The following is a 19,778-nucleotide window of genomic DNA, read 5'->3' on the forward strand; positions in this document are numbered from 1 at the left end:
GGAGATTGCTCCCCGCCTTCGGCTCCATGGCGCGTGCTGGTTCCGCCCGGAGAGCCGGGCTGCTCGGGATTATTGCATCTGGATTTGCAATGTGACCAGGGCAGCCCTGGGTCGGGGATGCGGGTTTATCACCTGCCTCTTCTAGCCTGTCAACGCCTTGAGCCTCTCGGCCCCGCCAGGGGAGCGTGTGCGGGGGATTCCTGCCTGCCTGCCTGCCTTCCTTCCAGCGCCGGGAGATGGAAGGCAGGGGTAAGGACCAGCTTCCCCTCAGCCCTCCTAACCAGCCCACCCTCCGTCTGAATCCTTGAGAGACCGACTGAGCTGGTGGGACCCAGCCCTGCGGCCTCCCAAAGCCTTTCTCGGTGAGGAGCCCACAGAGGCTATGTCAGGGAGATGATGATGATCGACACCCAGGTGAGTTTTGCACGTTGGGTTTCTATGGGGCTGCCCTGGGCTCTCTATGCCAGGGAGGTGGGATCAAACAAAAACTTAGATATGCTGAATGGGCACCATCCCAGGTGGTGCTCGGGTTCCCGGCCCTGGGGAGATCCAAGTGCCAGGTCTTACCCACGCTGCCGCTGCGCCCTGATGGTCTGGGTCAGGAGAAACCACCTGTGTTAATTAGAAGCCGTGGAACGGAGGCAGTGGATCCGCCTACGCTGCCCCCACGCTGGCATGTCTTCTGCACTGAGTCAGATGGAATGGCTCACGTTTACTCACAGAAGGCGGGTGCGCTAATTATATTGCCTACAGATACATGTGCAGGGTGCAACCCAGACCAGGCAGCATCTCGGCTTCCACCGCCGCTTGACGGCATCCCCGAGGTTACCGGTGGGGTTTTGTTGAACCTCTCGTTAAAGCTCCACGTCTGTTGCCGTCAGCTGGGTTGCTGCGTGCACAAGGCACGGTGTCAATTAGAGGGGCATGACCTTGCATGCTATGGGGTATGGGTGGGTACACGGGACACACAGCGGTAATAGGGAGCCAGACCGGGGCGGGCATGCTTGGTAAGACGTAACCACAGGGGAGCTTCCCAGTCAGGATTCTGGGTCTCTGTGTAAATGAATGAAGACTGCTGCAGGTGCTAAAGGAAGTGGGTCACAGAAAGGGGAAGGATCCAGAATCCAGGGGACAAGGTGCTTTTAAAGAAGAGACGCTTTAGCCATTGCCGAGCTGGGTGACAGACTGGTGGGCCGAGAATACTCCTGGGTGCTGAGCCTCTGCTCCACCATGTGCAGGGCTTGGAGGCGCCTAGGAATTGACTAGGCCCAAGGGTCATTAGAAGGTGTCTGGCCCCATTGCGCGACTTCGTGGGGCTGACTCAAGGTTATATAGGGCCCAGGCAACCAAATTGCAGGGCTTCAAAGCCATTGGTGCTATTTCTGGGAGTGGGTTGAAGTTGGGAAAATTCAGGAGGCTCTTTGGAGAGTGGGCCCTGGATTGGCATGAATCCTGTACTGGCCCCGTCCTCCCACTCCCACCCTTCACCCCTCAGCTAACCCTTAAGAACTTGAATGTTCAGACTGATGCACACCTGGGGCTGGATGCTGAGCTCCTTCACCAACCCTTGAGACGGAGAGGCCTGATCCTCCACTCCCCTAGGCTGGTGAAACATCACTGATTTCAGTGGAATTCCCTCTAGGTTTACACCCATGCCAGCGAGAAGAGAGTCTGGCCCTGAGCGTGGAAGCACACCCTGCACGTGCCACCCTCCATGTGGTCAGCCTTGCAGTGCTGTCTGGGGTCTCCTTGCTCTGCCTGTAGCGTGGACGAGGGGAGGGCCTGGAGGAGTTGGCGGAGGATGGGATTGCAGGAGCAGGGCTCCTAGCACTGCAGTAGCTACCGAGGTTGTGGTGGAGGCTCGTAGGGTGACCAGATAGCAAGTGTGAAAAATCGGGGCAGGGGATGGAGGGTAATAGGTGCCTCTATAAGAAAAAGCCCAGAATATCGGGTCTGTCCCTATAAAATCGGGACATCTGGCCACTCTAGGGTCTCCCCTACAAAGCCAGGTGTTTCTTTGAGCACCTGAGTCTCCTGAGGAACAGGGTGGTGATGGAAGAAATCCCCCAGCAGGCCAGAGCCCTAGGCAGCTACCCCAGCAGCCTGCTGCTCCCCCTTTCCCTGCTGTCTCCCTGTGTGGGCAGATTTTGAATTCTGTGGGGTGCTGCTGACAGTCCCCCCAGTGTGTAAGGATGTCGGGGTGCAATGCCATTCCCAGCATGGGGGCCAGCAGCAAGCTAAGAACGTGACGTGGGGCCAGAGCACTAGTTCCCAGGGAGCTCTGGGGGATTAGTAGGGGCAAAGGGTAAGAGGTGTAGGCTAGGGTCAGCAAACAGATCTCTAGATTAGGGGTCTGTCATTTCTAGGCAATGGGGCTGGGAGCCAGAAGATTTGGTTCTGTGTCTGGCTCTGCCCCGGGTGACCTTGGGCAAGTCACTTCAGTGCGTGAAGCTGCGGTTACCCAGTCTGTGAAATAGGGACGATGATGCAGCCAGAACTCCTGAGGGGTGAGGGTCAAGAGACCTAATTAAATTTGCAAAGCGCTTTGAGATCCTTTAGTACAAAATCACCGTAGAAGAGTGCTGCCCAGGGCCCAAATAGCCAGGCTTTGCACAAGATCTGAGTTGCCGACAATAATACGTTGAATTTCTATTGGACTGTTCATCCTAGAATCTCAAAGCACTGGCCTTACAAACAACAATGAATGTAGGGGAGGGGTGCATTAACCCCATTGTACACATGGGCAAACTGAGGCACACAGAGATTGTCACAAGATTAAAGTCATCCATGGTAGGTGGCATATCTGGGAACACAATCCAAGTGTCCTGACTCCAGTCCTCTGGTCTAAGCACTAACAACGCCGCTGAAGATTGAAGCTTTGCTATCATTTAAAGGGACAGGAAACGTGAAATCTAGTCAGTTCCAAAATACCAGTTAAAAGTAGATTCAAGTCCTACAGCTGCTCCCTGAGCTCTGCCCTGCCAATTCTTGTGGCTGTCAGCCACATTTCCCTGTCTTTTAAATGTTTCTCTCTCCCTGGTTGCTAAGTGAAAGAGCCACCCAAACAATGACCAAGTGCTGTTAAGTACACACACTAAATTGGGCAAAGAAAGACATTTTTCTCTTGGGTCTTACTCGCTGTAGATGGTGTTTGAGGCAATGACGGGTAGGAAGGGAAGATGTTCAAACACGAATGTGAATTTTAGATTGACGCTGCCCCTCTAAATCCCAAACCTGCACATGGCCCAGTCCAGAAGCCCAGACTTCTCGACTGAATCCAGCTCCTAGAGAAGGAGACAAAATGTCGGCTGAAGAGAGATCCCTGCCGCTCTCTTTGTTAGATGAATTCTAAGGGGTTTTTGGGGAGAAGGGAGTGATTGTTGCATTGGCAGATTGAGCCTCTGATAACCCAGTGATCTCCCAGACCTGCCGAGCCAGGCTGGAACCAAACTCCCGTCGGTGCCTTTTCCAGCAGAGAGGGGAGCCGGGCCTGGAATGACTCTGCCCTCCAGAGCTCCTCTTGGCTCTCAGGTGGTCTGTGTGGGGGCTTTGACTTTGGTACCAATGTAAGGGGACCGTTGGCCCCTTACTGACACTTAGCGGGGCCCGTCCAGTACCAAAGGGTAGGGGAAAGGTTGATGGGAAACTAGGGCCCTGAGATTGACAGTCCCCAGGGCCAGTGGGGAGAGACCAACGCTCCAGGTCAGCCTGATTGACAGGGCTGGCAAGCCAATGAGGGAGCCGGGAGGCGGAGCTGCCTGTCAGAGTGTGTGGGGCCGAGCTAAGGAGAGAGTGGGCGGCGCAGCCCCAGGGCAGCGTGGAGCTGGGGCAGGAGCCGTCCGGAGCCGGGTGCGGTGAGCGAGCCGCTGAGGAGAGCAAGGGGGGGACCCTGGGCAGGGCCCGGTGCAGGGAGATGCCCCCAGCCCAGAGGCCGCGCGGGCCGGACTGGGAGGGGGGTCATGACCCTGACGGGGGCGTGACACTGGGGAGAGGGGCCCGGCCCCCTAGCGCCTGGGGGCGTGTGGCCACTGCCAGGGCGTGTTTCCTGACCCGCGGCGTCCCTGCCGCGCAGCCAGGGCCTGGCAGGAGGCCTGGGACGGGTGAGACACAGGCTGTGAGCGTCCCTCACACCCCAGAGACGCTGTGTGGGGTCCCCGGGGCAGCGTTGGGTGTTTTCCTTTAACCTTTCTCCCGTCTTCCTTATTTTTTTACTTGGTGGCTGTTTAATACATTGTATTTGCTTTGCACGACATGCACTGATCCGTGGGTCAGGGAGGTGTCCAGTGCGGAGAGAGCACCCCGGAGTGGGGACACCCTAGCCCCTGCCCTAAGTGATCATGACAAGATTGGGGGTCGAGCCCCCCAGGAATCCTGGCCCTAGCCTTGTCAGGGTTACAGGGACTCTGCCACACAGGAAAGTGGAAGGGAATCCTGGAGCTCAGGCAGGCCCTGGGGAAAGGGAGTGGGAGCGAGGACTCAGATCCTTTCACTAGCCAACTCCACCGGGGTCGTGTATGAGCCAGGAAAGTTCCTCACAACAGCAGGACCATTCCCCTGCTTGCACCAGGAAGGCTGGCAATGGCTGCTCAGCACACAGAGGAGTCCAGCTGGCATGAGATGCAGGTGGAACACCCGGAGTCCTTCACAGCCAGGTTCAGCTGGTGTATTTGGGACCCCAATTTCCAAATGTGGGTGCAAATCAGGGGACACGGGGGCCCCTGTAGACACCAGGTCATGGCTGGTCAGGAGGAGGGAGGCAGGGAGTGTGAGGGTTCCAAGGCAGACCTGTGTCCTGGGTGACAGCAGTGGTGGTTCTTACACTGCATCCCATTGGGGTCCCCCCCAAGGGCCCAGTTTGCTCTGAGAAGCCTCCAAGACCAGTTTTCCCAGTGTCTGTGGGTTTGTGTTTCATTCTATCACTCTAAGGATTTCTGCTGCGCTCTTTGCCCTAGTGCTGGGCTGTGGGACCTCTAGGGGCTGTGGAGGCCGCTGGGAAGCAGCGTTCCAGGCCCTGCGTAGGAATCCTGGGAAAAGCTGCATTGCCCATAGATCCGAGCCAGGTTTTCAGTACATTGCTATAGCAATGTTCATTCTGGAGGATGCCAACATGCTGTCTACACTGTGACTGCAAAGGAATCATTTCATCTGCCATTGCCTCGAAATCACTCATGAAACAGTCGTTGCTAACCAGCACCGTACACTCACCAACCTGGGGCAGGAGGAGGAGAGGAATCCAACTGAGGGGGCAGATAACTAGCATATTCAGTTGAAAGTGCAGGGGCAATTTAGGGAAGTTGAATGTGATTACCTCCTGATCCCTCCCTCCCCGCACACACTGGCATGTCCTAGGACTGCAGGGTGACACACTGACACATGCACAGGGTCAGTAGCATGGGATCTGCCATGGGCAGAAATGGCAAGGACTTTGGTTTTAATCTCTTCCAAAAGATAGGTTTATGGTCTCATCGACCAGCTTCCCAAGGCTTGGTGGGCGAAGGATTCTGGTTGCCCAGTTCTCCTTTGTCAGTGTTGCAGGCATGAGGGCTGGGAAGTATGTTTCATCTGCAGGATGTTGATGGGAAAGGGGGGATTGTTTCCCTGTTTTGACAGAGACTGTCCCAGGAGGAGTTTGCTTTTCTCTTCACACTGGGCTGGGTACAAGTGGCTTGGTACGTAGCTGTCTGGATGGGATCTAGCACAGTGTCCCTGACCTATTTTGTCCCCTGTCCTGCTGCTGCTCACTGTGCTGAATGAAGGGCAGAATCAAGCCACAGGTTGCCCCATACCCTCAGATCCCACTGCTGGGGGAGGGAGGTAGACCTGGCCAGTCAGTGAGCTCACCAACTTCCAGGTATGGGCCTCAAGCAGTGCTTTGTGTTGCTTGTCTCTGGCTGGGGGTGAGGATAGATGTACCCAGCAAGGAGGTGATATGGGCTAGGATATCAGCAAGGATGGTGGATATATAAGGGCAGTGCCCAAGTGCTATATGGACTTCCTGGCCAGTGGCTCTCTGTAGACAAATGCAGCTGCTATGTGGGTTCTGCCATGTCTGGGAGGCACTATCATGCCCTGTGGTGCCATAGGCGCACAGGTAAGAGGTCATACTGCATTGTGTGGCCCCCCATGACCTGCAGCCATCTGCACATCAGCCAGCGTGTCTGCCCGCCTCCCTGGTGCCCGCCCTTGCAACAGCCTGCGGAGTGGATAAATGGATCAGGGGGAGAGATGACTGCTCAGTGTGATTCCTCCCCCGGGCAGGGTAATCAGGCTTGAGGGTGACATTTGTTGAATCATGGTTGAAAAATCAACACCAGTAAAAGGTTAGAAGAAGGGGGAAGGGGGAATTTCTGGTCCCTTTCTGGATCCCCAACTCTCTGGTGACCTATTTTCCTCTTCCACAGGAGACTGCTCATAGCTTTGGAGAGGGAGAGGTAGGCTCCCAAAGGGCTGTCTGGCAGCAAAACTCCCTTCAAGCCATGACCCTCCCAGCTTTCAAGGCGAAGCCAGGGTGGTAGAGGTCGGTGCATGGAAGGGCTCTAGAAGTGTGGCTGTTATGTTGGTGGCTCAGTATGGGGCGCTTTTCTCTCTGTGTCGGTGTTGTGTGAGCGTGTTGGAGGGCAGAGAGGGCTCCTCTGTGTGCAGTGGGTAGGGGTCAGTTAAGGTTCCCTCTACAGTTCTCTCCTCTCCTGATTAATTATTTGAAAGTTTGATGTGATCCCTAGAGCTGGGCCTAACCCCTGTGAGGTTTGAACCCTGACCCGGATGTGCCTGGTGTTTGGGGTTTGTCTCTGGGGGTCAGATGTCCCGTTGTCTCTGACATTATTGTTCCCAAAGGCTGTTCTGATCCGAGGGTGTATTTTCTCAGGGCAGTAATGTAACCGCCCCAGGGAGGCTGGGCAGTGTGCCAGTGCAACACTTGATATGGGGGAATCAGGTCTTTCCAACAGGCAAGTAGGTAACATGAGCTGACCAGTGTCCCATGTCTAGGAGTGACCCAGGAAGTCTGACCTGCTGCACCTGAAGAGCTTGACTGTCCAGCAGGTGGCACTGTTGGTGTCTCTGTGGAATATCAGCTGGTCACTTCTCAGGAGTCCCCTGGGACAGAGGTTCTCAAACTGGGGGCCTGGAGTGTATTCTGAGGGGCCATGAGAAGATTTAGGGGAAAAAAAGACTTACTGTGCACATTTTACCCACTGCCCTGAATAACTAGCCAAGCTGATCCCTCCAGACAGATCAGGTCCTCTGCTGGCGCTGTGCATTGGACTCGCGATGGCGCTGTGCATATGGACGGATTTCTGTTACGCTTGTTATACAAAGTTGTTGCCATCTGTACTTTCATCCGTTTGCTACAACGCAGTGTGCACATTTAATTGCAAGCATCAATCACCAGGGCAGGTTAGTTTTTGCTCTTATTACAATGGATCGTGGGCTCTGTTTCAATCAATGCCTTGCTGCTTTTCATATTTAGTGAGAGTTACATGTTGGTTTTTCTTTATCAGTATATGTAATTGTGTGGTGGGGGAGAGGGCGTAAACTACTCCGGACACAAAGCAGGGGGGGTGCGATCAAACTGCACTGGGAAATGTGACTGAAGTCCAGCGCTTAAGCTTGGTGAGTCCCTGTGGCTCTTCTCATCATACTTTGGTAGCCTCAGTTTGCACAGGGACCTGGACTTCCCCAAAGGGAGGAGGGACTGGCTGAGGGTTCGGGAAGAATGATCTTTGCATCTCAAGGGCCTGGCTGCCTGAAGATAAGGTTTGCTTTGCCACACTGAGGGTGGTGATAATTCATACGAAGTTGCACTTACTAAGCAATTCCATGGCTATCCCATGCACCTTTAGCTAGGAGATCTGGGTTCCATTCTCAGTTCTGCTGCTGACCTGCTGTGTGACCTCAGGGAGGTCATGATAACGGCTCTGTGCCTCAGTTTTCCCATCTGTAAAACAGGGATAATGATACTGACCTTCCTTTGTAAAGGGCTTTGAGAGCCCCTAATTAAAAGCACCATATAGCACCTAAGTATTATTTATAGAGGACTTGATCCAAAGCACACTCACATTAGGGAGAATCTTTCCATTGACCTTGATGGGTTTTGAATCAGACCCAAAATACCTCTCTGACCGAAAGACCACAGAGTGCTTAATAAACTATGCACAGAAGTTACTTCAACCAGCACTGAAATGCAGCAACTTCTGCGGTGGCGTCTGACAACTGCTTAACTGCCACACTACCCTAGTTTAGGCCAGGAAGCGAAGAAGTATTCTGTATCCCATTGAAACTGCAAGCAGGGCTTAGGTACATGGATGTACCCAACTCACCCATGTTAGAAACCAACTGACACAATGGGGGGAACATCCCAGAACCCAAGCTTTACATTTCAGAGAATTTAGAAGGCAGAACAGCCAGACTGGAGTCGGAATGAACTCAGGACATTGTTGCCCAAGGTGGTTATCTCAGTAATCAAGACTCTTCGGCATTTTGTTGGGATTATTTCCTCTTGAATCCTTTTTCCCAGGATCCCAGTAATGGGTGCTGTGATGCAGAGACTCTGCTGTTCCATTGCTGACCACAGCATGCAGGTCTGCCACCCTTGAAACCGATCTACCATTTTATTAGGAAAAGCCAAACCAAGCCTTCATTTGGCACATGACGCTGGGGACCAATGGGGGCTGGAATGTAGAAGAGAATGGTATGAAAACCAGCATGTGAGGAGCAGCTCACGGGGATCACCTCTTCTCCTCAGGAAACTTCAACCCATCAGAATAATCCTTGCCCGTCTCTGCCCCCTTCCTGTCATGCACCTCTCAGCACTTCACGAACATTCATGACTTGTATCCCTTTGAGGCTGGGCTATATCATTATCCCCATCTTACAAAGGGGGATGCTAAGACACAGGCTTGCCTGAGCTCACACAGCTAGACAGCGGTGGAGTTGAGAACAGACTGCGCGCCTGGGGCCTGTAGTTAAAACCTGTAAAACCCCCTACCCAGTCCAGGCAATAGTGGTGCTAGGGTATTGCTAAGGGAACAGCCTGGTCTTGTGTTGAGAGGTGCACCAAGACGATGTGGTGCCCTCTCCCTTGCATGTGTGGGATTTATTCTGCCCTGGAGGGGTGCGCCGAACCCCCTGTTGATGCTGATTGGACACACCCAATGACAGGAGAGGGCTACAGGAGGTGGTGCCCTGGCCGAGCCATCTCTTATTTAAAGTGCACTGTCCACCTGCAGTCATTTGAGGTTCTTCTGGGGCACGAATCTCAGAATGAGGCCCTCTGTTACAATGGTGATGAGGGCCATATAAATACATAGCCCTCATCACAGTATACTGAGTAATACTGAGGCCCTCATCGCAGGTGTATCCCAGTGCCTACTCTGTAGTTCATGCCCCAGCAGAACCTCAGTTGACTGGAGACCAGGTGATGCATTTTCATGGTGGCCTGGCACAAAGCTTACCCCACAAAATGTATTCCTTGCTGGGGCTGTTGCTGCATGAAATGCCTTTGCCTTTGCCTTTGCCTGTTATCTAGATCTAAGCTCCTGGGCTACTGGTATTCACATCAGCAGTTGTATGTGGCCAAACTGTCACAGACCATGGTCTGATCTTGCTTGTGTGAGTGGAAACCTACGTTAGGGACCCAGGGTTTAACTCCAGTGACTGTAGTATAGATAGGACATACGGGCTCTCCGCTGATTGATTATTCATTTGTACTGCAGTATTGTCTAAAGGCCCCAACTGACAGCCTGGCCTGCTGTGCTGGGCACTGCACATACACATAGTGACACGGTCCCTGCCCCAAAGAGCTTCAATCTAAACGGACAAGACAAAGGGAAGGGAAGCGGAGGCACAGAGCGGTCACATGACATGCTTAAGGTCACACAGGTCAGTGGCAAAGCTGGGACTAGAATCCCACTCTGTTGATTCCCAGTCCAGTGCTCTGTCCACTGGACTGTGCTGCCTGGAAGGAAACTGACCTACCCTAGAAGATGGCTAAAGAGGTCAGGATGAAGAGGCCCCAGCAATGAGGAGGGCACTTCACACTGTTGGCTTTCGGCAGAGGCTGCTATAAGAAATACCAGCTGCCAGCCATTCATGTGCTAAGTGCACCAGATTTACGAAATGCCCAGATCCTCTCTGCATGGAGCCATCCCCACCATCACCACTTACCAAATGACCTGCTAGCAACAGTGGCAAGAGCAGGCTGGTCCTTGCGGGGCCCTTTGATCTGTCATTGACATTTGATTGTTGATGGGTTAGCTGTGGCTGGGAATGTCAAACTGGATCAGCCCTGGTCAGTATTGCTGGATGAATTCCCATCAAGTCTCTGTTGGGATTGCAGATGTGGCATTCCCCAGGGATCTGTGCTGCTAGTTGAGTAACTTCTCTGCGCTCTGTTAGTTCATAAAGCAGCCTGGGAATGACCGTGCATTCATCCCATGAGGGACGCAGAATCAGCCATAGAACTGGCTTTCTCCTTTTTATCGGATGTTCTGTTCTCCACTCCCTTTTGTGTCCCTGCCTTGCACGCTTTGGCCATCAGTCAAACAAAATGTTTGTGGACACGAGCTGACGTCAAGGGCTGCCTGGCGACTGTATGTCACTGAATCACAGGCTTCCAAGACAAAGCTTCTTCTCTTTGGAGGCTTGGTGCGGACAGGGGGAGTTCATCCATCCAGGAGGCCGTTGTAGGTCCCTGACAAATGTATGGTCTCTGGCTCCTCCTCTATTGCTAGTCTCCTCGGAACATTACTGAGCTCGATGGAGATGGGGTGTTGAGTTTCTGTGCTGTGCTTTTCTTTCTGAGCCCAGGGCTGGCAGATGTCTGCCATGGAGGGTGGGTGTGAGATGGCAGCGAGGCGGGCCATGGCTTCGTTGAATGGTCTGTCCCAACCAGGATAACGACCTTCACTGTGTTTCCTAGTGAGAAGTGTCTTGAGGGGGATAATTAAGGGGAGAGGTGGTGAGACAGAGGAGGTGAAGGAAGAGGGAAAGAACCTAGGGGTGAAGTTGGAACCAACCTGAACCCTGGCCCATTACAGAGACAAATTGTCTGACATTCTGACATGATCAGCCAAGCGTCTCTCCTGCTCCTCACCCCGATTTCTAGCTTCTAGCTGTGACTGGAAGCTGATTCCACATGAGAACCTGTACCTGAGGGACATCCAGGAGCTTCAGAAGGGTTCTGAGTTTGATGGCAGAACTCTGCGATGCTCATACCAACTTGGACCCCAAACCTTCCTGAGCTTCCCCAGCAAAGAGAGGCATTTCCGTCTCCATCCCTCGCTGGTTTCACAGGACATCTGATGTTCCTTTTCTTCCCCTTCCTCCAACCTCCCAGCTAAAAATGCCCTGCCCCTTCTGTAAACAGGAAGTGAACTCTGTAAAGGACACATTTGACACATGGGAACCTGCCAAGTCCTCCTGCAGAAACAGAATGGTTTGGCCTGTCCATCTGTTTTGCGCCTGAGAGTGTGTAGGGGTGAGGAGTTCAGGGTTGTCTTGTTGTGCCTGGGGGATAGCGTCAGACCCTTGTGAAGATCTCCAGGGTCCATCCTGTTGTGCCCTCCTGGACTCACTGCTGCCATTTGATGCCAGATTTCCCACCGTGTTTTTTTTTTTTTTGCCATGGGAGCACAACAGCCGCTCTGCAGTGTGTTCTGTTCTCATGGGCCCGTGTGGCCTTTGCTCCCAGCCTTCCAATGAGGCAGTGAGAAGTGCTGGCTGGAGACGTCGCTAGTGTAAATAACTGTGACAGGAATTTGGGAAGGAACCTAAGATTGCAAGTCAGTAAAAGGCCGGCACAACGAACTCTGGCTCCTTCCCTGAGAAAGGAGGAAATGGCCCATCCAGAGGATGTGCACTGACGCAGTGGATGATGGAGCCCTGGCTCTGAGAGTGGCTTCGAGTGAACAGGGCTTTGGCCGACGGCTCGGTCTCTGTCTGTCTGGCTCCTCCAGGAAAGGGTGGTTTGACAGTTGGTGATTAGGCAGAGTCCTGGACTGGACTAGCTGGGTGTAAAAGATCAGGATGGAGCAGCGCTGGTAAATCAGTGGAGGAAGGGTCCAAGAGCAGGAATAGCAGAGGGACTGTGAGTCAGGACTGAGATGCCTTGGAAGGGCTCCCTAGACTAGAAAAGCAGAGAGTGCACCAGGTTCGAGTTGAGGAACATTGGCAGATTTGTGTGTGGGGAGCCCTGAACTGGAGTAGCAGGAGGTGGGGAGGCTGCAGGTTGAGACAGTGGTGCATTGACACAGCTATGAGGAATCCCTGGGCGGGAAGAGCTCAGTGGGTTTGTGGGTCAGAACTGCAGGGCTTCTGCTGTGTGTGTGGTGGGTACAGGTCCAAGGACTCAGAGAAGAACAGAGTCTTATTATTAATCTGCTTCTTCACACACTGCACAGTCAACCTGTGGAATTCTTTGCCAGGGGATGTTGTGAAGGCCAAAACTATAACAGGGTTAAAAAAGAACTAGCTAAGTTCATGGAGGGTAGGTCCATCAATGGCTTTTAGGCAGGATGGGGAGGGATGCAAAACCATGCTCTAAGTGTCACTAGCCTCTGTTTACCAGAAGCTGTGGGTGAACAACAGGGAATGGCTCACTCAAAGATTGCCTGTTCCGTTCATTTCCCTTTGAAGCACCTGGCATTGGCCACTGTTGGAAGGCAGGATACTGGGCTAGATGGACCCTTGGTCTGAGCCAGTTTGGCCATTCTTATGCCTGGAATAGTCAGGGTGCTGCAGGGTGGGATTGAAGTACACTGGTCGAGCCGTCTGATCACACAGCCAAGCTGCACTTGGCATAGCCGAGGGTGAGGTGCTGAGAGGACGGAAGGGGGAGGACTGAGTGGGAGAGTCTGCCAGGAAGCGTAATGTGGGGTGAAACCCAGGGCAGGATGAAGGCCCTTCTAATGGAGAAGGCGTTTCTCCACGCTGGCCTGTCTGGTGGCGTCAGCCGCTCAGCGAGTGCTAGTCCCACAGCAGGGGTGCCGCCGAGAGCTGCGCTCGTCCCCACGAGCCCAGGTGATGGAAAGGCTGTGAGTCTGTGTTACGTGGCCAAGTACTCCGGAGCTGTGTGAGTCATAACGGGGCCAGTTCTGCTTGGCAGCGCTTGAAAGTCCCACCAGGCCTCCATATTTCCATGGTGATTGGGCGGGAGGTCCTGGCAGCCATGCTGTGCTCAGTGGCACTGAAATAACCAGGCTAGAGTGAGCTATGCTGCATTGTGATCGGTGTACTCCAGTTCCTGTGGCTCTGTAGCCTAGTCACAGTACAGGTAGGATGGTCACAACTCTACCCCATGTGGGCCAACACAGGGCCATCCTCTCGGGGAGGCCAGATTATTGTGACCAGAGGCAGAGTAATAATAAGACTTTGTCCTTCTCAGCAAACAACAGCAGCCCCCCACCAGACATGTCAGAATCACCATTCCCATTCTCCCCCCGGGGAAACTGAAGCACAGAACGATGAGGCAACTCGCTCTAGTCGCAAAGGGAGCCAATGGCAGAGCAGGGAGAAGAGCTTAGATGTCCTAACCTGCAGCCCTGTGCTCTAACTACTAGGCATGCTTCATCCCAACAGCTAAGTGGGATCCAGATCCACCTGAACAGACCATTACTCCCGGTCAGGCTCTTGGCTTCCTCCTGCTCTTCTGTTCCAGAGGAGGATGCCCAACCCAGTGCTCTCAGCAGCAGCTTTAACCATCAAATTCTGCCTCTTCACCTGTTGCACTCAAGGCCCCTCTGAGTGGGGAGCCTGGATCCCTAGGGTTTGTGTGCCCTGCCTTCATCTGCTCTTGGAGGTGAAGGCCCTGTGCTCTGAGTTACGTGGCTGCAACCATGGTTCTTCAGAGCAGATTCAAATAGGGGGAAAGAGCCCCCTTCGGAGGGATGGTGCCTGGTGTCTTGACCCATCGGGCACTAGTCCTGGGTTAATGGGAAAGATTGGAATGTTAATCCCTCCCGTGCCGCTGTGGGGGACAAAGAGAACAGCTTAAACCTCCATATTCATAATCCAAGTTGGAAAATATGAGGCCTGGCAATTGCCCAGCATAAGTGAATAACTAAAAGGAGGAAAAGAAGCTGGTGAGTCCTCTCCAGAAGGTGGAATAATTTATTTCCATTGACCAAAACGCAAACACTTTCCTCAGAGAAAGCCTGCAGCCCCTCCACCCTCCATGGGCTGTGACCCTGTCTGATCTCTCAAAGGCAAGCTGATTAATACTTGATGGGAGACCTCTTGAGAAATTGCAGCCTGCTGCCAGGTGGTGGTGGGGTTCAGCACGGGGTGCTCTTCCCTCTAGGGCAGCTTGATTTGCGGGGATGTTGTGATGTGGGAAGTGCTGTCATTGGGATTAGACATCAGCCTGACATTTGGATTGCCTGCCATTACTAAAACTTCTTTGGTGGCATTCTTCTGAAGAGTTGGACATGAGCCCTAGTGTCTTGGCCAAATCCCAGTCATTGCATGTTGCCTAGAAACATTTCCTTGTTGGCTCTCTGGGATACAGGGATTCTCCTTTGCTCCTTGTCCTTCAAACTGCTGTGTAGAGCTGCTGGTGTGATTGCAATGGCTTTGTGTCTCCTCCATCTCACACCTAGAGCTGGCTGCAACACAATAGAGTCCTGCAGGAAATTCCGAAATGTGGTTTTGTCCCGAATGGGGATGAAAAGTTCAAATCTCAGAATTTTTTGCAAAATGAAATATTTAAAAATATTATGTTTCCACTTATAAAATAAACGTTACAAAATGTTTTGACTTTTATCATGATGAAACTTTTTTGCCTTTTTGAAGTTTTCTATAGGAATCTTCAGGTTCCTGCAAAACATTTAGATGTCATCAAATTAGCATGGGGAAACTGTTTGACCACCTTTCCTAATGCCTCAGAAAAGTGGCTGCGTTTCAGTGGGGCATGAAGTGAAGCAATTCCACAGTGTTTTTAAGGACCCGGTCCTGCACACTCTTACACACGTGACTAGCTGTTGTGCAAAGAGTCCTTACTGACCAGGCTCTCAGGACTCTGAGGATTGCAGCAGGTGTGCTATGAATCAGTAAATAAAATCTGTTGCAGTGTATATAGAATCTCTGTGGCAGGGTGTAAGATGATACGGAACGGGACAGCGCTATTGAGAACGTGAATGCATGGGATGTTAGAGATTTTACTCTGCATTGGGTGGTGCTGAGTGGGAAAACGGGAAAACTCATGGGAAAATGGCCACTTTCATAATAATGTGACATATCTTATCACCTAGTTCAGGGGTGGGCAAACTACGGCCTGCAGGCCTCATACGTCCTGTCTGAGCTTTTCATCAGGCCCTCCAGCTCAACCGGTAGTCCGCGGAAAGGTTGCGAAACAAGCTGTGCGGCGTCAGCTGCTCCCCCCTCCCACCTCTGCACCTTCCCCCCACCCCTCTCCCACCATGTGGGCCCAGCGGTGCCGGCTGGAGCCCAGTGACCACTCCCCTCCCCCCCCAGCCTTGCCCTTTCTCCCCCCGCCCTTCTCCCACCATGTGGGCCCAGCGGCTCCCTGATTGGAGCTGCTCCCGGCCCCAAGCAGCACCCCATGGTGGCTGCTCCCCCCACCCAGCCCCACCCTTTCCCCCCTACCCCTCTGTATGGCCCACCATACAATTTCTATACTCAGATGTGACCCACAGGCCCAGAAGTTTGCCCACCCCTGACCTAGTTGCACAATGTATTGGAATCCTTGGGAGCATAAATTCCACTGGCCGGTTGGGGGGCTGAGAGCTGCCTCATCCATCAGGGTTAGTGATCTGAAGGCCTAAGCGTGTGTTCCCCAGGAGAACCCAGTCTCTTTGGGGGTGTCACAAGAGACAATTGCACCTGCAGCTGTGTGTGCTGTTATCTCCACATTTGGGAATTCACCTGGTCTTGGATAAAGCCGACAGGCCATGTTCCGGGGCTTTGTAACACTGCGCTATTTACATAACCCCCCTTTGCTCCATCCTCATTCCAGTGCTCTTTAGTTAATAGGATTATAAAGCTTTCCCATCGTTAAGCAACAGAAATCAATGCTCAGCCCCAGGCTTGAGCGTAAAGTCAGTTACTGTGGTGTGCCACTAGGTGGCTCCAAGCCCCAACTGTGTTACCTCCTACCTGACCAGGCTGGGCCGGTGGAAGACCCAGCGTGGAAAGAGCTGGCACCCGGGAGCCTGTGTAGGATGGGCTGGTAGGCAGCTGTCTGCACTGGGTCCCTGCATCCTTCCCCCTGCTGCTAAAGCTCTCTTAGGGCTGGTGCTAAACCCCTGCTAGGAGCTTGTTGGATCTGCATAGGATCATGTCCACCCCCAACACTGCCATGGGGTTTCCCCCAGGCTAGGGGTCCCAGTTGGCAGCAATGCCTGGAATGAGGCTCTTGCTCAAGCTGGCCTCTGTGAGGATAGGACATCCTGAGGCAGCTTTCCCATCCCTGCCCCACAATGCAGTGCATCAGTCCCTGCTCCCAGCAATAAGTGCCCACCACATGGTACAGAGGCTCTCAGAAGGCACCATGAGCAGAGGCTTCCATGCATGTCTTACAGTTGCTGGAGCACCTTCCACCACCTTGCTTGGTGCTGAAGTCCAGGGAGCCAAGGCACCTGTTTTCTTTGTGCTAGGGGCTCCTGCTGCCAGGTTTGGTAAATGAGCAGGAGCCCCATCTCACAGCAGGACTTCCTCTTCTCTCTGTTGGTTTATAAAGCATCTGGAGCCAACCTCCCTGGATTGAGTGGCAGGTTTGTAGAGGGGCTCTTCCTGGTGCAATTACTGAACAGAGATATTTGATGCAAACCAATCCAGCCCCAAATCTGTGAGCTGCTGCTGAACTGTCTCGTGTTGGGAACCAGGCAGGGATCTCCCCTTCTCTGCGCTCCAGAGGGGGCTAGGCCTGGGAGAACAGACATTTGACACCAGCTGTCAAGGAGGTCATGACCTAGATTGTGTCCACCAAAGCAGACAGGCCTTTGGCTCTTAAGGATCCTGCCCCCATGCCCTTTCCCTGCCTCCCCTCCTCCTAGAGGGAAAGGCATAGGAATAAAAACAGACTGCGAAGGGAAAGGAAGAGATGCAAACTAAAGTGACTTTCCCTCTCTGATCCCTGGATACGACTGAGCCAACTTGGAAAAGGGAAAGGTCTGCAGAAAGGATCAGCTTCCTAAGCTGCTAAGGAAATGACTCCAGCAATATTGGCCAGCTCTTTGTCACGATAAGGGGTGGGGAGATGTTGAAAGGCTACATTTTTTCTGCACTACAGAGGAAATTCTCAGTAGAAAATGGTCCTGCTCAAAGAATCTGTCTGTATGATGCACATTTTCCATCCATCTACCCGAAGCAGAGATGGTAAAAGAATGGATCACGTATCAAATGGAAACCTGTTGAAAAGGCCAGACCTGCAAAGCAAGCACTGAGAGGACCAATGGCCTTCCTTTGTGACTCTAGGCACCTTGCTTCATTTCTGTCTCTCAGTTCCCAGCCTGTAGGATCTCCTGGCCTTTGTGTATGTAGATTGTTGCAGTGCTGTTAAATGTCACGATATTTGCTTAAAGCCCCAGCTCCTGGAGACAAGTGTTTATGTGAGAACCACGGCTTTCATTTAAAAAAAAGTGTCTAGCTCATGTGACTATGGAGAAAAGTTTGAAAATGTGACCTGAGTGTGTCCTAGGGGCTCAGAAATGAGAAGGCAAAGAAAAAGAGCCCCATAGGTGCCTGTCGCATACAGGGGTGTATGCGTCTCTACGCATACGTATTGCCCCATCTATTGATCCACTCAGGAGAGGAAGGATGATCCAGTGGTTCAAGTGCAAGTCTGGGCCAGGAGAGACCCAGGTTCAATTGCTGCTCTGCCACAGACTCTCTGTGTAAGTCCCCAGGCAAGTAATTTAGCCTCAGTGTGCCTCAGTTTCCCCATCTGGCAAACGGGGATGGTGGGGGATTAGAATGAGCTGCAGGTAGCTGGAGGGTGTAAAGCACCAAGGAAGGAGTAAGGCTATGAAGGATGGAGCAAGGGCATAGAACTAGGAGTCATGGGATGAAATTAAGAAAAGGACTATTCATATCAGGAAATGTGTTCTGTTGGGGTGAAGGGCGGGGCTGTAGAATGGTCTCCAGAGAGAAACAGTGGATTGTTGAAGCCTCGTTCAGGTCATTTTAAAACTCAACTAAGCCCTGGAAAAGGCAGCCCAGTGCTGACGAGAACAATCCTGCCCTGACTGGGAGGGACTGAGCCTCTTAGGTCCGGCCATGCCTAGCACCTGCGAGTTTGTGGATGCTTCTGCTGTGTGGAGAGGAGCCGGTAAAGCCCTTCCCCCACACAGTGCTCTCCTTCATGTGCACATGCAGTCTCCTGTGGACACCCATTTACACGTGTGCTCACACGCTGATGCATACGGGGAAGCGCCCCGCCCTGCTGGAGTTCGAACTGTGTCACCCCAGCCCGCAGGTTCTCTTGGCATCCAAGGAATCCCATCTCAGCGGCTGGTGGAATGAGTCCTTGCAGAGGAATGATAATTGGTAACTGTGGAGATGGCGGCAGCTTGCTTGTGTCCTCAATTCTTCCAGCCCCAGGGCACCTGTGGATTCTCCAGCCAAGGCAGCCAGAGCGTCGCCTGCCATCAGACTGGCTCCTGGGCCCAGCAGCTCCTGCAGGCGTGAGGTTGGCTGGGTGATGTGTGGGGGGGCTGCCTTGTGGGGGACCCCCAGAACTGTCAGTTGCCCCCTCACTGCTCCCACCTGGGCTCAAGCAGGGCGTTGCACCTGCAGCTGCTTGTTTTGCATGTGCAACTGCAAAGCTTCTGCTCATAGTGGCCTTGGTGCTAGTGCACGCACATGTCATGCCGGTGCCTGGTTTTGAAACTGTCCCCTCTTCTCTCCACCTGCCCTAGAGAAAGTCTTTTCCGTTTCAAATGCATCAGGCTTTGTCGCCATCTCTAGGGGCTAATAACAGCTTCTCTGCCTCATCAGACCCTAAGGGGGCGACTTGCCTTTTCTGAGGACACAATAGGGAATTAGATCACAGTGATTCTGGGGGAGATGTTTGTGTGCTCCCTGGGTGCCTAGACTCTCACGGGTACCTGAGAAATGCCTCTTATTTCTCAACACCCTGCCCGTTCCCCAGGAATGATGCCTTCAGGGGAGTATTAAATGGGACACAGAGAGGAAGAAACAAGCTGGTTAGAGGTGTTCGGGTACATGCCGGGCACCATCTGCTTGCTGCTGTTACACCATCCCCCTCTTGCTCCTTCTAGTTGCTTGGGAACGCCATTATTGGATGGAGGAAAATCCAAACAGGATTCCTGTGCTGGGATTTACTGGGAAGGGCTGGGAGTTGCTGGGGAGACAGCCCAGTTGTGGAGGTGGGCTTTGTTGCTCAGTAACACCCCTTCTGGTTTGTAAAAAAGAACATCAGAGGAAGTCCTCTGTTGAAAAGATGGTGACACAGGAGGCCAAAGGGATGGGGGTCAATCTGGGGTAGAAATGTCAGTGAGCCCCACCAGCCTAGCACACTGCAGGGGGTGCTGCAAAAGGAGCTGCAGGGCTGGTGTATTCCTGTGCACCTCAATGCAGCAATTTGAGGAAGCAACCAGGTCAGAGTAGAGCCAGCTGCCACGCTGATCTATCCTAGCATTCCCAGCGTGACTCCTGCAGTAGAGCTGGGCAAGTGTTAGTGCCCAGTGGGGACGGATGACTCAGGAAGGCACTGGGGGGCCAGAGAGCTTGCACCGGTCTTCCTCCTTTCCTTGACTGAGTGAGATTGGTCAGGAATGACGCAGGGCTCTGGAATGGTGTTT

General features: G+C 53.0%; 1 protein-coding gene across 1 annotated transcript in view; it reads left to right on the forward strand.

Moving 5' to 3' along the window:
* Positions 1 to 294: 294 nt before the first annotated feature.
* The window catches only part of RALGDS (ral guanine nucleotide dissociation stimulator), a 103,763-nt gene continuing 84,279 nt past the window's right edge, over positions 295 to 19,778 (forward strand). Inside the window, exon 1 of the mRNA XM_067541890.1 lies at positions 295 to 414. Coding sequence (XP_067397991.1) covers positions 394 to 414 — 21 coding nt within the window. The 5' untranslated portion in view covers positions 295 to 393. The remainder of the gene's footprint in view (positions 415 to 19,778) is intronic.

This window comes from Emydura macquarii, unplaced genomic scaffold (genome assembly GCF_026122565.2).
Source record: "Emydura macquarii macquarii isolate MOO-44397 ecotype Brisbane River unplaced genomic scaffold, CSIRO-AGI_Emac_v2 contig_691, whole genome shotgun sequence".
Taxonomy (NCBI): Eukaryota; Metazoa; Chordata; order Testudines; family Chelidae; genus Emydura; species Emydura macquarii.